The 17,744-nt window shown below is 46.7% G+C and overlaps 1 protein-coding gene across 1 annotated transcript in view; it reads left to right on the forward strand.

Moving 5' to 3' along the window:
• AQR (aquarius intron-binding spliceosomal factor) overlaps nucleotides 1-17,357 on the forward strand; it is a 150,257-nt gene extending 132,900 nt beyond the window's left edge. The window contains exons 33-35 of the mRNA XM_077263931.1: nucleotides 8,253-8,427; nucleotides 13,343-13,462; nucleotides 16,486-17,357. Of these exons, the coding sequence (XP_077120046.1) occupies nucleotides 8,253-8,427; nucleotides 13,343-13,462; nucleotides 16,486-16,923 (733 nt within the window). The 3' untranslated portion in view covers nucleotides 16,924-17,357. The remainder of the gene's footprint in view (nucleotides 1-8,252; nucleotides 8,428-13,342; nucleotides 13,463-16,485) is intronic.
• The last annotated feature ends 387 nt before the right edge of the window (nucleotides 17,358-17,744 follow it).

The following is a 17,744-nucleotide window of genomic DNA, read 5'->3' on the forward strand; positions in this document are numbered from 1 at the left end:
ACGGAGGGGTCCCTGATCCCAATCCCCACTAGCAATACAGCGCTAGTTGAGGACTTAATCTCTTCCCTCCATCGGGTGCTGGACATTTCTGATCTGCCACCAGAGGCCACAGAACACAAGATTTCCTTTGAAGGACCTCTGAAGCCGCCTAAGGTTTTCTCTAACCACCCAGAGTTTAAGGCGATCCTTAAAAAGCAGCTCTCACAGCCTGAGAAAAAATTCGCTAATCACAAATATCTGGAGGCAAGGTACCCCTTCCCGCAGAAGGATACCAAGGAGTGGACAGACCCACCCGAAGTGGACCCCCCAGTCTGTAGACTAGCAGCACAGACCCTCCTTTCACTGCCAGATAGCTCATCCCTCAGGGACGCAGCAGACCGGCAGGTAGAACGCATGGCTCGTTCAATTTTCGAGGCCGCAGGGGCATCCCTGGCTCCCGCGTTCGCTTCAGTTTGGGCTGCCAAGTGGGCCAAAAATTTACAAGGCCTCCAAGCATCCGCTCCTGAGCTGTCGGACCAAGCGGTTCAAATAGCAGTTGTAGCAGATTACATGCTTCATGCAGCTCTGGATTCAGCAAGGGGTGTAGCGGGGATAGCATCAAACGCCATCACAATTCGGCATATCCTCTGGCTGCGGGAATGGAAAGCGGACGCAGCCTCAAAGAAGTCCCTCACGCACCTCCCCTACCTCAGTGGGCGACTTTTCGGGGAACAGTTGGACACGATGATATCCAACGCCACCGAGGGTAAGAGTAGCTCTTTTCCCAACTGAAACCTAAACGCACTTACAAGAAGCGTAACCAAGCTCGATTCCGATCCTTTCGGAATTCTTCGGGCTGTTCCGTCTAGCGTCCAGCACAAAATCGTAACCGTTCCCCACGCAGGGACAACTCACGATCGACGCAAAGGTCGGACAAGACCTGGCAGTCAAAAGCAGCCCAGTCTAAGCCCAGAGGAGGAAAATCTCAGACTTTTTCCTCATCATGACTCACGGACTCCGGAAGACTTCACACACGTCGGCGGCCGACTTTTGCTCTTTCATCAAGTCCGGCTGCCTATTACAGAAGACAGGTGGGTCAAGGAACTAGTGTCTTCCGGATACAAGATAGAGTTCACCTCCAACCCATCGGACCGATTCTTCCTCTCTGTCCCCCCGAAACCACCAGCCAAGGCTCGTGCCTTCCAACAAGCGGTCTCCTCGCTTGTTCAAGCAGGAGTCATAGTACCGGTCCCCACGGCCGAGCGCTTTCGAGGGTTCTACTCCAATCTATTCGTAGTCCCCAAGAAAGGAGGCAGCGTGCGGCCCATACTGGACCTAAAACAACTCAACAAATATGTACGGGTCCGTCACTTCCGCATGGAGTCCCTTCGGTCCATCATTGCGTCCATGGAGAAGGGAGAATATCTCGCCTCCATAGACATACAAGACGCATACCTGCATATACCGATTGCACCTGCCCATCAGAGATTTCTCAGGTTCGCAATCGACCAGGACCACTACCAGTTCTTGGCTCTCCCGTTCGGACTTGCCACGGCTCCCAGAGTGTTTACCAAAGTCATGGCAGCCACCATGGACGTCCTGCACTCCAGAGGCATAGTAGTCGTTCCATACTTGGACAATCTACTCATCAAGGCTCCCACCTTCAAGGACTGCGAGCTCAGCGTCTCAATCACAATCGACACTCTGGGCTGGGCTGGTTAGTCAACCTACAAAAGTCATCACCAACCCCGAGTCAGTCTCTGACCTTCCTGGGAATGCTATTCAACACCTCCAGGGGTCTAGTGCTCCTCCTTCCCAAGGACAAGGCACTGGCTCTCCGCCTAGGAGTTCGCACCCTCCTCCGCAAACCCCCTCGATCTCTCCGGTTTGCCATGAGAGTCCTCGGCAGGATGGGAGCAGCAATAGAAGCGGTCCCATTTGCCCAGTTTCACCTCAGGCCTCTCCAACTAGCCATCCTCAAGTCCTGGGACAAGAACCCTTTCTCTCTCGACAGGGAGTTCCGGCTAACGTCAACCAGGAGGTCCCTGCACTGGTGGCTCAAGCCAACCTCGCTAGCAAAGGGGAAATCCTTTCTCACAGGTCAATGGAAGGTTCTGACCACAGATGCGAGCCTGACGGGTTGGGGTGCAGTGCACCTACACCACAGGGCACAGGGCAAGTGGTCCCCAGTGGAAGCGACCATGCCCATCAACATCCTGGAAATTCGTGCCATCCTCCTGGCATTGAGGGCCTTCCATCACTTACTGGCAGCCTCTCACATCAGAATACAGTCGGACAATGCCACGGCTGTGGCATATGTGAATCACCAAGGGGGGACCCGCAGTACCCAGGCGATGCGAGAATTGTCACACATCCTCCACTGGGCGGAGGACACAGCGTCGGTTCTCTCGGTGGTCCACATTCCGGGTGTGGACAATTGGGAAGCAGACTTCCTCAGCCGACAAGGAATAGACTCGGGAGAGTGGTCTCTCCATCCCGAAATTTTTCGCCAGATTTGCCATCGCTGGGGGACCCCGGATGTGGACCTAATGGCATCCCACTTCAATGCCAAGTTCTCCCACTTCATGGCCAGAACACACGATCCGCCTCTCCCCCTGATATCCAGAGTGGTGAGGAAGATCAAGCAACAGGGAGTTCCAACCATCCTAATCGCAACGGACTGGCCCAGACGTACATGGTACGCCGACATCGTACAACTTACAGCAGATGCCCCCTGGCGTCTCCAGGACCGCCCCGATCTTCTATCACAAGGCCCGTTCTACCACCAGAACTCAGGGGCTCTCAATTTGACAGCGTGGCCCTTGAGACCTGGGTTCTAACCCAGGCAGGGCTCTCGCCGGTCGTCATTGGAACCATGATCAGGGCACGGAAGCCAGCCAAGATTTATTACCGTACCTGGAAAGCTTTCTTTACCTGGTGCGAATCTCGTGGCCAGACCCCACTCCCTTATTCCCTTCCCAAAGTCCTTGGTTTTCTCCAATCGGGTCTGGAGGTCAGGCTGTCCCTGGGCTCGCTTAAGAGCCAGGTGTCAGCCCTCTCAGTGCTTTTTCAAAGGCGCATTGCTACCAAGCCGCAAGTAAGGCCTTTTCTAAAGGGGGTTTCCCGATTGGTTCCCCCCTACAGACGACCACTAGAAATGTGGGACCTCAACCTGGTCCTGACAGCATTGCAGGAACCACCCTTCGAACTCCTTAAGGAGGTCCCGCTCCGCCTTCTCTCCTAGAAGGTCGTTTTCCTGGTGGCAATCACGTCGCTACGCAGGGTGTCTGAACTGACAGCACTCTCCTGCAGACGGCCCTTCCTGGCCTTTCACCAGGACAAGGTAGTTCTCCGCACGGTCCCATCCTTCCTCCCGAAGGTTGTGTCCAACTTCCACCTCAGTGAGGAAATTTCACTTCCATCCCTTTGTCCGGTCCCGGTTCATAGAGTGAAGAAGGCTCTGCATACGCTTGACCTCGTTAGGGCATTGCGTATATATGTGTCTAGGACTGCGTCCTTCCGGAGGTCCGATTCTCTTTTCCTTCTTCCAGAAGGCGGCAGCAAGGGTCTGCCAGCATCCAAAGCTACCCTTGCCAGGTGGGTCAAATCCACCATACAAGAGGCCTACCGCCTTAAGAATTTTACTCTTCCAGCCGGTATTACAGCACACTCTACATGGGCGGTAGGGGCCTCCTGGGCCATTCGGCACCAGGCTTCGGCACAACAAGTGTGTAGGGCGACCACTTGGACTAGCCTACACACCTTTACTAAACACTACAGGGTTCATACCCAGTTCTCAGCGGACGCTAGCCTGCGTAGATGTGTTCTGCAGGCGGTGGTGCCCCAAGTGTAGGGGCCTGTCTGCACAATATTCGTCCATTGCTTCCCACCCAGGGACTGCTTTGGGAAGTCCCATGGTCCTGTGTCCCCTAATGAGGCGACAGAGTAAAGGAGATTTTTGTGCACTCACCGTAAAATCTCTTTCTCTTAGCCTCTAATTGGGGGACACAGCTCCCACCCTGTTGCCCTTTCCGGGCCGTTGTAACTGTTGAGTTCTCATATTGTTTTCTTGAGCTTGTACATAGTTGCCTTCTTACAGGCATAATTATGTTATTCATGTTACGTTCCTCCTACTGCTTTTGCACAAAACTGGAGAAGGCTGACGCCGTTCAGGGGTGTATACTGTAGAGGAGCAGCCACGGTTAATCTTTTTCAGATTATGCATAGTGTCGCCTTCTAGTGGACAGCAGCATAACACCCATGGTCCTGTGTCCCCCAGTTAGAGGCTAAGAGAAAGAGATTTTACGGTGAGTACACAAAAATCTCCTTTTTTATTTTCTGAAAAAAGATCATCCTTTTTTTTTTCTTTTGAGATGGTTCCTCGTCATCAGTAGTGTGACAGCCCTATAGGAGCTGGAACTTCCTTTCCATCATGCCCCAGCATGCTTTGCTCCTGCTATTGTCTTGTAGCTTTCATGTCCTTAAATGAAGAACAGGAGCAAAGAGAAAAAGACCCTTCCACTTCCTGCAATGTCTCTGCAGGAAGTGCAGAGTGCAGTGAGACACTTGGTGGCCGGCTACTCCGCTCTCAGAGCTGTGTCCCTGCTGATCGGCTACTTCTTAAAATGTTGCCCCTTGTCAGCTTTCCCTGGTCACTGAGAAGGACCAGGAGAAGATATGTTTTTTGTTGTTTTTTTTTTTTTTAAATGTCAGTTCCAGGAGCTTGTAGGAAGTTGTGCGTTCCGGCTTCATGGTTTTGTTCGGTATTGCTTTTATTCCTTTTAGGATCACCATCCCTTTAATGTGAGAAGCGCTCAGACACATTACACACAGCCAGAGTCGGAGGAAGACATTTAACCATTAGCATCAATTACAATAAGTAATAAAATAGTTATTGTGACTACCTGGCTCCTGGCTAATCTCCCGTCCTGACATTTATTACCATAAGGAGGTGGTGTTTATAACATGCGGGATCTTACAGGGAGCGCTGCGATATTCCCAGCTGTGTCATTCCATGACAGAAAGAGACAGAACACAACCCCGGCCCAGGATGTAAAACACAGGCGGAGGTTGTAATATAGGAAAAGCTGCAGGGAGACGTGAGCAAGCTAGTAAATGTTCATGAAGGAGGACATCTGATCTCCCAGGGAAAACTTCCTCAACTGCATTGTTGGCAAAATCTCCTGAGCCTAAGAAATCCCTGACTATAAGTGTAGGAATCCTGCTTGCGTCTTTCACAAGTGTCCCGGGATGATCACTAGTGTCTGTAAGACGCTGCTTATACAGTCATGGCTGAAAGTGTTGGCACCCTTGAAATTGTTCCAGAAAATGAAGTATTTTTCCCAGGACATTATTGCAGTTATACTTGTTTATTTCCTTTGTGCGTATGGAACAAAACAAAAAAAACCAGAGGAGAAAAAGGCAAATTGGACATAATTTCACACGGAGTCCCAAGCATGAGCTGGGCAAAATTGTTAGCACGTTTCCAAAAATGTGGGTAAACAATTTTGTTTCAAGCATGTGAGGCTCACTCAAAGTCACTTGTGGCAAGTAACAGGGGCAATATGTGGGCAATATGAAAATCCCACCTGAAACCAGATAAAAAGGGGAGAAGTTGACTCAGTCTTTGCATTTTGTGTCTGTGTGTGCGACACTAAGCATGGAGACCAGAAAGAGGAGAAGAGAACTGTCTGAGGGCTTGTAACCTTGAGATTGTTGATATTTTTCAACAATTTTGGTTCTTAAGTCCATCTCCAGAGATCTTAATGTTCCTTTGTCCACGGTGCCCAACATAATCAAGAAGTTTACAACCCATGGAACTGTAGCTAATCTCCTTGGACAGCAGAGAACAAATTAATGAAAAGTTGCAATGCAGTATAGTCCAGATATTGGCGAAGCAGCTCCAATCAAGTTCCAAAGAAATTCAAGTGTCCTGCAGGCTCGGGGTGCATCATTGTCAACGCCAACTATCCGTCTATATGTGAATGAAATGGAATGCTATGGCCGGAGACCTAGGAGAAACCTACTGCTGACACAGAGACATTAAGGCTATGTGCACACTTTGCGGGGTTCTCCCGCAGCGGATTTGATTAATCTGCAGGGCAAAACCGCTGCGGTTATCCCTGCAGATTTATCGCGGTTTGTTCCTCGGTTTCCGCTGCGGGTATATATATATATATATATATATATATATATATATATATATATATATATATATATATATATATATATATATATATATATATATTATTGATGCTGCATATGCAGCAATATGCAGCATCAATAGTAATGTTAAAAATAATAAAAAATGGTTATACTCACCCTCTGATCTCCTCGGCGCTGCACGCGGCGGTCCGGCTCCAAAGATGCTGTGCGAGAAGGACCTTTGTGACGTCACGGTCATGTGACCGCGGTGTCATCACGGTCATGTGACCGCAACGTCACCGCAGGCCCTGCTCGCACAGCAACCCTGATACCGGACGTCCGCGTGCAGCGCTGAGAGGTGAGTAAATCATTATTTTTTATTTTAATTTTTTTTTTTTTTACACTAATATGGTTCCCAGGGCCTGGAGGAGAGTCTCCTCTCCTCCACCCATGATCCGCTTACTTCCCGCATCGTGGGCACAGCCCCATGCGGGAAGTTAGCGGATCAATGCATTCCTATGGGTGCAGAATCGCAGCGATTCTGCACAAAGAAGTGACATGCTGCGGAATGTAAACCGCTGCGTTTCTGCGCGGTTTTTCCCGCAGCATGTGCACAGCGGATTGCGGTTTCCATAGGGTTTACATGTAAATGTAAACGCTATGGAAACTGCTGCGGACCCGCAGCATCAAAATCGCGGCGGTTCCACGGTAAAACCCGCAAAGTGTGAACATGGCCTAAAAGCTAGACTGCAGTGTGCCAAAATGTATGTGAGTAAGCCAAAATCCTTCTGGGAAAGGGTCTTGTGGACAGATGGGACCAAGCTTGGTAAAGCACATCATTTTACTGTTTACCGAAAACTGAATGAGGCCAACAAAGAAAAGAACACAGTACCTACAGTCAGATATGTCTTGGGGTTGTCTTGCTGCCTCTGGCACCAGGTGCCTTGACTGTGTGTAAGGCATCTTGAAATCTAAAGATTACCAAAGGATTTTGGGTCACAATGTAGTGTCCAGAGTCAGAAAGCTCGGGTTGCATCCGAGGTCATAGGTCTTCCAGTAGAATAATGGAAACATATTTCAAGAAGCCCCCAGAAATGTATGAAAGCAAAGAGCTCGAGAGTTCTGAAATGGCAGCAATGAGTCCGGATCTAAATTCAATTGAACACATGGAGCGATCTTAACATAACTTATAGGAGAAGGCACCTTCAAATTTGAGAGACCTGGAGCAGTCTGCAAAAGAGTCGCTTTCTGCTACAATTTTGTCCAGACCATTTTGGGGATTGTGTGAGAAATTGTCCAATTTGCCTTTTTCTCTGTTTTTTTTTGTGTTCTAATTACACACAAAGTAAATGTGTGTAACAAATGTATATAACAAAACATGTGTGAAAGCAAACATTTTCTGAGAGAAATACTTCCTTTTCTAGAACACTTTCAGCCATGACTGTATTGTGCCATTATATGTAACTTTTACCCAATAGGTATGTTAACACATGGCGTTTTTTTGCGTATTTTATGGAGCACGTTAAATATGCAGCGTTTTACAGTACCAGCCTTAACGAGGAAATTTCTGAAACCTCATCAGATGCTACGTTATTTTTCTGTGCCTACTTGTATGCATTTTTTTGCCGAGATGCAGCATGTCAATTCTTTCAGCAGTTTGTTGCACTTTTTATCCATTAACATTAATAAGTGAAAAATACACATAAAACGCACGTATTTGGTGCAATGTGTGAACATATCCAATTTGTCTTATCCGTGCCAGATGTGTTTGTGGGCTCGCTGGCAGCATATCATTGCATGAAACATATCTCTGTTGGTACATTCAGAGGATCGGGGATCATGTGTGAATTAGGATGCTGAAATACTCTGCGCGCTCATGGTTGATTATTCATTGAAGCTCCATTTTTGCCTGCAGTTAATATGAGCATTGTGTAATGAGAATATATGTGCTAGGATATTGTGGAACAGGTACCTAATCCCATTAGCGTGAAGTGGTCACATGTGCCAGAGTCGCCATATTCCTGATACAAAGCGACTGGTGAATGGTGTCATTGGGGTAAGAGCAGCTTTTCATGTTTCCGGGTGATGCCATTCTTTTATATGTGACTGTTGGACTCCTCGTCTTGCAGGGATGTGAGGCGGTTAGTCGTTGCGATGTCCAGAGCTCGACTTGGCCTCTACATATTCGCTCGAGTTTCCCTCTTCCAGAACTGTTTTGAGCTGACCCCTGCATTCAGACAGCTGACGGCGCGTCCTCTGCGGCTCCACATGCTGCCCGGAGAATCCTTCCCAACACAGAGGAGGGTAAGTAGCGAATGAATAAGAAAAATAGTAATAAATAACAAGAAGTCACTAGATTTCAAATCTTTATTATATTGCTATTTTCTAGTTTTCCTTTATATAAACATTTCTACTTTTTTTTTTTTTCTTTTTTTTTTAAACCGCAAAAAAAAAAAATGTGAACGTTCGTGCTGAGGTACTGAATTGATTTTCCCTTAGATCATCTGAAAATAAGAACTCATCTGAACGTTATTTTTCTCATACAAAAAGTCTAATTTTTTTAAATTTAAGAAGTAAACAATTTGCAGTAAAAAATACGATTAGCTGTCAGGCACAGTTATTCTTTTTTTTTTTTTTTCATTCCCGTCATTTTGAACATCTTAGTTATTTTTTTGGTATACTATATATAACACAGTGGTCTCTTCCAAGTGAAAGCCAAAAGAAGAATTAAGCGGTCAGTAGTGATGAATGAACGTGCTCTGATAAGGTGTTATCCATGTATGCTCGGGTGTTAACAGAGTGTCTTCCCCGTGCTCAAAAAATATGTCCTGTGCTGCATAACTCGCAGCTGTTCGACAGACATAACACATGCAGGAATTTCCTGTTTGTTAGACAATCCATTCATGTGTTGCGGCTGTCGAACAGACGCAAGACATGCAGCCGCGGGCACTCAAACATATTATTCAATCACGCCGAAAACACTGGGTTAGAACACAAGCATGCTCAGATAACACCTTATCTCAGCACGCTAGCTCATCACTTCCGGTCAGCTATTTTAGCTGCTTCACAGTTTTTGAAGTCTGAAACGGTTATAAGAAGTGACAAAATACAGACCATATGAACAGCAAGTCATTCTGATATTATTGTGCATATATTCTTCTTTTCAGCGCTTTTGCAGGCACGTCCTTTAATCCCCTACTGGCAAAGTGATTGACAGCCTGCTGCGTACACATGCTGCAGAGCAGGCTGACAATCACTGTACTGGGGAGTGATTGAAATGCTCTCAGTTTATAGTGACTGGTGACTATTAGAGATGGGCGGACCTGGTTTTTCGTGTCCAGCCGAACAGTTAAAAAAAAAAGTTTGGGTTTGTGTAACAGAACAGTACCCGAACCTTGACCCCATTCACTGGAATAGGGGGCCTGAACATCCAGTGTTTGCCACGGTGTCATGTACTTGACAGTGCAGCAAACACTACTTCTGAACGGCGGTATAATCTTTACCTGCGATCAGAGAGCCGCGGATCCCACGCTGTCGAATGACAACATGAGGCCGCAGCTGTGATCGGAGTTATAAAGTTTACCTCCGGTCACTGGCGTCGGCTGTTGGGACTACTGCTCCCATCATCCGACACCTGCTGCCGCTAATAACAGCGAGAGCAGGAGGGGCTGATGGGGAACCGCAGCTGTCCGGCAGTAATGATTTTACCGCCGTTCAGAAACCATGTTTGCTGCGCTGTCAAGCACATGACAGTGCGACAAACGCCCTGCGTTCTTGGGGGCCGAACCTGAACAGTAAGGCTATGTGCACACATTGCAGATTTGGGTGCAGAATTTTCTGTACAAAATCTGCATCTCCTGGCAGAAAACGCAGGTGCAGATTTGAAGCGTTTTTCTTGCGGATTTTGTGCATTTTTCCTGCGGATTTTTTGCCGATTTCATGCGTTTTTTACCCCTGCAGATTTCTATAATGGAATGAGTGCAGAAACGCTGCAGAACTGCACAAAAGAAGTGACATGGTCCTTTTTTGAATCTGCTACGATTTCCGTACAGATTTTTCCGCACCAATAGCACAGCATTTTTTTTGCCATTGATTTCCATTGTACTGTAAATCACTTGCAGATCTGCAGCGTTTCTGTGCGGAAAAAAACGCTGCAGTTCTGCAGGAAATCTGCAACGTGTGCACACAGCCTTAAACAGACTTCCTGATGAAGGTCATCTTTGGTGTCCATGCCCAAACAGTAGGTGTTTGGTATGGACGCCAAACTTTTCTGTTCAGGTTCACCCATCTCTAGTGACTATAACGGATGATTGGATGTGAATAGCTGCAGGGAGAATATATCTTAATTTTCTCGCTGCAGCCGGTGCTCCAGTAAGCCTGCAAGACATGGTGTCTATGTTATATCTGCAAGCTTTGTGTTTTTGCAGGGGACAGGTTCCTTTTAAAAATCCGGGAAGACAACTGGGACTGATGTCTTCAAAGTACATTTCAGTAAATGGAGAGTCACATTACTGCATGTAATACTGAACACTCCACACCCACAAAACATCCTAACATAATGGTTATTTTGTCTGACCATGTTCTTGTTTCTCTGCTGTTTATTATTTATTTCAGTTCTCAGGTTATGAATGGGGGCATTAGCATAATAGGGAAGAGCAGTAATGGGAACTTTAAAAGGAACCTGTCGGCAGGACTGTGCACAGTAACCTACAGACAGTGTCCGGTCAGCACCGTTATACTGATTACAATGATACCTTGGTTGATGAAATCCGTCTTGTGGTTGTTGTTTAATCTGTTTATGTAGTTTTCAGTTAATGAGATTCTCGTGATTCGGGCGGCCTGCGCGGGGTCTTCATGTGGTGCTCTGCTTACATATTCATCTGTATGGGCTTATGACAGGTCACTGACTTGTGCAGGAGCGCCACTGATTCACACTGCAAACCAGGTCCACAGCCACAATAGGCACCCTATACCACCACAACTGATTTTCTGGGATTATTAGCCCCTGGATACTACAGGGACATCACTTCCCTTTTCTTGAGTTCTGCTCCCATGCTACACCTGGATTCAGTGACCTATGAGTAAAGGTACCGTCACACTAAGCGACGCTGCAGCGATACAGACAACGATGCCGATCGCTGCAGCGTCGCTGTTTGGTCGCTGGAGAGCTGTCACACAGACCGCTCTCCAGCGACCAACTATGCTGAGGTCCCTGGGTAACCAGGGTGAACATCGGGTTGCTAAGCGCAGGGCCACGCTTAGTAACCCGATGTTTACCCTGGTTACCTGTGTAAAATGTAAAAAAACAAACAGTACATACTCACCTTCGCGTCCCCCGGCGTCCGCTTCCTGCACTGACTGAGCGCCGGCCCTAACAGCAGAGCGGTGACGTCACCGCTGTGCTGTACTTTCACTTTCTGGCCGGTGCTAAGTCAGTGCAGGAAGCGGACGCCGGGGGACGCGAAGGTGAGTATGTACTGTTTGTTTTTTTACATTTTACACTGGTAACCAGGGTAAACATCGGGTTACTAAGCCCGGCCCTGCGCTTAGTAACCCGATATTTACCCTGGTTACCATTGTAAAACATCGCTGGTATCGTTGCTTTTGCTGTCAAACACAACGATACACGGCGATCTGACGACCAAATAAAGTTCTGAACTTTAATCAACGACCAGCGATATCACAGCAGGATCCTGATCGCTGCTGCGTGTCAAACACAACGATATCGCTATCCAGGACGCTGCAACGTCACGGATCGCTAGCGATATCGTTTAGTGTGACGGTACCTTAAGACCCGTGAGGGGTCGAAACGTCAGTAATCTGTGTCGCATATCATTTTTCCAGTGTACATATGCTATCTGATTGATTTTGTGCATACTGAATAAATAGTTAATTTCTGAAAGATATTCCACTAAGGGTGTGCGGTGAATCTAAGTCTACGGATATTGGACCTTTGGTCCGTTACACCAACACCCCGCATTATTACAGAGTTCAGGCCAATTTTTTGTATATAAGCCATACAGAGGCATATATATGTAACCAAAGCACCACAAAGCCCAGCCCACATGCTGTCCCGAAACACAAACATGTTCCTCATCATAGAGACAGACTGCTTGTGCTTTGGGGCGGCCTGTGGGCAGAGTCTTTCCTTGGTTTCTCTGGCTTAGAGCAGGAAGATAAGACTCTGCCTACAGTACCGCCTCGGAGCACAGCCATATCATTAACTGAAAACTTCTATCACTGATTACACAAGAACCACAAGACTCAAGATTTCTTAACCTTAGATATAATTTTAATAAGTTTATCAGTGGCAACCTGACACTGTCTGTAGTTTTACTGAGCACAATCCTGCTGGCAGGTTCCCTTTAAATATCTATGTATCTATGGCGTGTCAGTCACCCCTGAGTAGGCACAGGCTGTCACAATAGGGACTGATTCATTTAAGCTTTTACACCAGAATTTTGACCTAAAAAGCTTAGAAAAGTTACAAAGTTTTGGCACAACTCAAAGCTCTGGTAAAACTAAACTTTGCACTTTTGGCGTCCTCACACCTTTTTTTTTTTTTTTTTTTTTTTTAAGCCCAGCTCTGCAAAATAGGCGCAGCGGAGGGTGGGGGGCGATCAATAAATTAATGACGATAAGTAGTGTTTGCTATGTCACAAATTGTACTCTAGAGGGAAGGCGCACACCTCTTACTGAAATACAAGCCTCTCACTACACCCTGCCCCTTCATCAAGACTGGTGTGAAGATGGCCGGTTTTGATGAATTGGGACCTTTAATTAGTTGTAAAAATATTTCCACAAATTGGAGTTTCATAGAAAATGTATTTTCCCTTTTTTAGTGCTACTTTCAAAATGGGTGGGGACAGAACAGAACGTGACTATGCCCGCCCGCCAAATTCATCAGTAATGGCGCAATTCTTGCTCCAGATATGTCTCTCCAGTCCCTGAGTGGTGTGACATTTCTGGTAAGGCAAGCATCACTGATCAGTTGGGTGGAGCTGATGAAGTGATGTGCGTTTTGTTCCTTCACACCCCTCATTAAGGCTGGAGTATGAAACGGGGCCATAGTGTATATACTTTTATCATATTATATATACTATTGAACCAATGTGATGAGCGTGCATGTGTCCTGCTATGTTAGTCTTGTTAGGCCTTCACATATTCATACTATAATTCTAGAAGAAAAGCTTTCTTAAATGTGTCTGCTTCTTTTCAGAACGGAGATGTGCCCCCCTACCCAGCACAAGTTATCAAGAATATGCCAGAGATGGCCGCTTATGTGTACAACATGTATTTGCACATGATGCAAAGCAGTCAGCAATACCAGTACCACCAGGTAATAATGCTGTGATTGTGTCTTCATTCTCCACAATGTCCAATCAGTGATACAATATAGTGTAAGCATATTTGGAGAGGGCCGGCACACACCATCACAGTAGCCGAAGTAATACATAAAATCATGTTACACTAGATCAGAGAAGGGCAGATTTGGGTGAGAGAGCCAGTCACCCAGGGACAGCTTGCTGCTGAGCTGACCTGTTCAAAATGGAGACAGATTATTACTATGATAGTTGAGGGACAGCTGCACGGATGGATTGAGCTCTTAAGTTGTTTTTTTTTGAGCTACGTGGCCAAAAATCCCACTTTGTCACGGTTAAATCACCGTTTAATACAGGTTCATCGGGCTACATTATGACCCACTAGGTACTGAGGCAAACAAGTCATTGTTATTGTATTAGGGTTGTCTATTGATTCGTCGCACTCTGCTATGCATGAGAGGGGCGAGTGAGTCGATAGCGGATGCAAAAAATGGTAATGTAGAAACTAGTGGCAGTGTTTGTATCGTGGAGTAAAGCTATGGAGGACAATGGCTGAATAGAGTCAGAGATTGTGCGAGGGTCTAGATGTGCGAGGTTTCTGCAGGGGTGCGCATGTTGCTGGACATGGATGACAGGTGAGGAGGACAGTGATGAGAAAGTGAGTAGATGGTGGTCAGATAGAGGGAGAAGGGAGGTTGTGAAGTTAGATAGGGAGCAGAGATGGGTGAAGGCCAGGTCTAATGTATGTCCGTCTGTGTGGGTGGCTGAGGAGGACCACTGAGTAAGTCCAAAAGATGAAGTAAGGGACAGGAGTTTGGAGGCTGCAGACTTGTGGGTGTCAATGGGGCTGTTGAAGTCACCCATGATGATGGTGGGAATGTCAGCAGAGAGAAATTGAAGAATCCCGGTGGAGAATTGGTCAATAAAGGCAGTAGTCGGGCCGGAGGTTGGTATACGACAGCCACTTGGAGGTTGCAGGGAGAGTACTATAGATATGGACAGAGTGGATTTCAGAAGAAGGGAGGATGAGGGTAGGAAGAGGTGGAATTGGGTTTAAGGTACAGTTGGTAGAAAGGAGAAGGCCCACTCCTCCACCATGTCTGTTGACATGGCAAGGGGTGTGTGTAAAGTGGAGGCCGCCATAACAAAGCTCAGCAGGGGAGGCTGTGTCTAAGGGTGTCGGCCATGTTTTGATGAGGCCCAGGGAGGAAAAATTCAGAGATGTAAAGAGGTTGTGAATCACATGGTTTTTACTGCAGACGGAGCAGGCAATCCAGAGTGATCCAGAGAGAGGGAGGAGCAGGGTGGTGGGCGTCAAGGGCAAGGGTTTGATGTAGGTGAGATTTTGATGTTTATATTAAGTTGGGAGCTATAAGAGGGGGAAATATTGAGAGGTATTAGCTGTGGGGTCCAGGATTAGGAGATATGTCACCAGCAGTGAGGAGAAGCAGAGGCAGACAGAGCAGGTGGGAGAAGGAGAGTGGGCGGCTTGTTTTATGTTTTAGCATGAAAGATGTGATGTTGAGGAGCAGGTCAGCGGAGGAGGACAGGTCGAGAGGTAAGAGGGAAGGAGGGAACATCCCCCATGTGAACGGGGCAGCCAGCTTATATCATTACCTCTCCATTCACTGTCTGTAGGGTTGCTGGTAACACAGGGGAAACAGGATAACTGTTGTAGTGATTGGCGGGGTCCCAGCCATTTATTACCCAAATGCATTTTTTCTGAAATCCGTGAGTGCTAGACTGCGGCTTATAAGGCTGCGGTCCATACATGGACCATGAAACTCAGATCAGGGTAACATCCAGGTTTGGGCTGCATTCACACACACAGCATGGATGTTGTTTTCTCAATTTCCGCATACATTAGACCCCCTCTTCCATTATGTACATGTGATTTGTCGGGGCTCCGTGCATTTGTTCTCATTGGCACATGATATTCTGGGAGCAGACGGTGACCTCCCTGATACGACTGCAGCAGCTCATCCGGGAATGCAGCACAGATGAAGTGTGTATTAGGAGCACAGACAGAAAGCAGCGGGAGTTTCCCCCTTGTTCTTGGCGTTTCCCCAACAGTTCAGCACTAAATCTTTCCGCAGAATCTTGGAAGTCGTTACACAGCAGTCTGAATGTGCTGCGGGTGCACTAATCCTAATGATTGTGTGCAGCTGAGAATGGAAAATGCTGGTGTCTTCCCAGGGAAATCCAACCTTACTGATTCAGAACAGCTTGTCTACTGCAAGGATCTCTTCTTGACTTAACCCTTTCCTTTACAATCTTCTAAGACACTTCTAACGAAAGTCTTCTACCGTCAGCACACTGACAAGTGAATGTAGCCAGTCTTCTCTAAACATTGTATGGGGTCACATTTCCCACTTGTAGACATACTTTGTCCATTTTAATGAATGGGTAAAATAAAATAAAAAACATGGATGGCATCTGCATGCTGTCTATTTGGGGTGAATTTACATTTAATTTTGTGGCATACTTTTGTCATGGCAAATATATATTACACCATCAAAATATAGTGCACAGATATATCAGAAAAATATAAGCAGTGGGGGTCTGTTACCGACCAATTAATATGAGATCAGAACACTTCCTTATAGGACCATTAGATGCCACAAATGTAAATTCCCTACCACTAGTAATATACTCCCCAGCCACCTTCTTCTGCTCTTTCTGGCACGGATCCCACGCCGCCATCTTGTGACCACAACTTCTGACTGTCCAGAAGTAATGGTTACAGGTTCTCAATGTAAGTCTGTGACCATCGTTCTGGCTCTCATAGACATACATTGAGTTGTGACTTCTGTATCTCCCAGCAAACACTGGAGCAATCCGGCAGGTCACACCCTGCAGGAGATCGACCGGAGTGGTGCCGATAAAAGATGAAGACGGCTGGTAACTAGAAGACTAGAGGCAGGGAACTTAGATTAGTAGCACCACTCCAGTGGTAAAATGAAAAAAATGCCCAATAGTAGTGCCTACCATTTGTGTGATTGACCACCATAATCACTAATGTATATCTGTCCTTCTGTAGGGCCTCTTGCCTCCACCTGCGGCCAGAAAAGGAAGCGACCTCGCTCCCCTTCAAGATGAGGAGATGGAAGTGGAAGACAGCATATCACAAAACATCGAAGCCGAGTCCAAAAATCCAGAGTCAAAGGCAACAGCGGAACCTGCAGGGGGACAAGACAAAGGAGACGAGCAAGAAACAAAGGGTACGGAACAAACCTGTCAGGTGCCAGCAGAGCAGTCTGAACCTCACAGGCCGGACAAGCCAGATAAACTAACAGAGACGGGTCTAGACATGAGCGAGCCACAGATGGACGTGGAGGCCACAGAAGTAAAAGTTGTAACAGAAAATGTGGAGCATGGAACCAGTCAGCCAGGGGAGGAGGAACATCCAAAAATGCCTGCTCATCCAGGAAGGGATAGCGACAGTGAATACAGCGAGGACGAAGGGACCGAGGACTAGAGGACCACAGCACCTGGTGGGAGACACAGTACCATTGTCAGCTTTAGCTGCCTGCCATGTACATGGAGGAGTCTGATTCTTTATATACCCAATTATAGTCAGCAATATGCAGAAGCTTTTTTATAGAGCGAGACAATGCTTAATTGTCTGGAAGGGCTGGAATGGTATGTGCTGGAGCAAGAGCCCCCTGACATCTCCTCTAGGAAGAGCCATCCTTACAGTGAACAATCTCATGAAGTTTCATCTGCAAGAGAAAAGAATGCTATCGGTGTGCTGCTAAGAAAAGGTTAATGTATGTATTGTTCATGCACCGTGCTGCCAGGCAGAATGAGGCGGACAGGCATGATTCACAGTGAATTTCTTGAGGTCCACCCGAACCACGGATATATTGTTTTGATTTGCAAACTTGGCAGTAAAGATTATTTTGTACAAAACTGTCTTCTTGACTTCCTTTTTCCTTAGCAAACTGAAAAAAATAGTAAATGTAAGAATGTAGCTGATGCTTACCCATGTACCAGACCTGAATTCTGCATGTGAGTGATGCACTGGAGCTCCGGCCTACAGGGACTGTGATTGCTCTGGGCATGCCTCCATTACTGAAAGCTGCCATCTCCTGGGAGGAATAAAGTTCATTTTCTCCTGGGTGCCACACTTTCAGTGCAGCCAGCAAGCACCTTCACATCACTATTACTTTTCAGATTAACCTTAATTTGCAGGTTAGTAGTGTTATCAGACGTGACAAGTTCCCTTTAACCAGAAGGTATGAATGTTCTAACTAGCAAAAGAGTACTACTTTATGGTACAGATTTTACTATGTAAAA

This window comes from Ranitomeya variabilis, chromosome 1 (genome assembly GCF_051348905.1).
Source record: "Ranitomeya variabilis isolate aRanVar5 chromosome 1, aRanVar5.hap1, whole genome shotgun sequence".
Classification (NCBI taxonomy): domain Eukaryota; kingdom Metazoa; phylum Chordata; class Amphibia; order Anura; family Dendrobatidae; genus Ranitomeya; species Ranitomeya variabilis.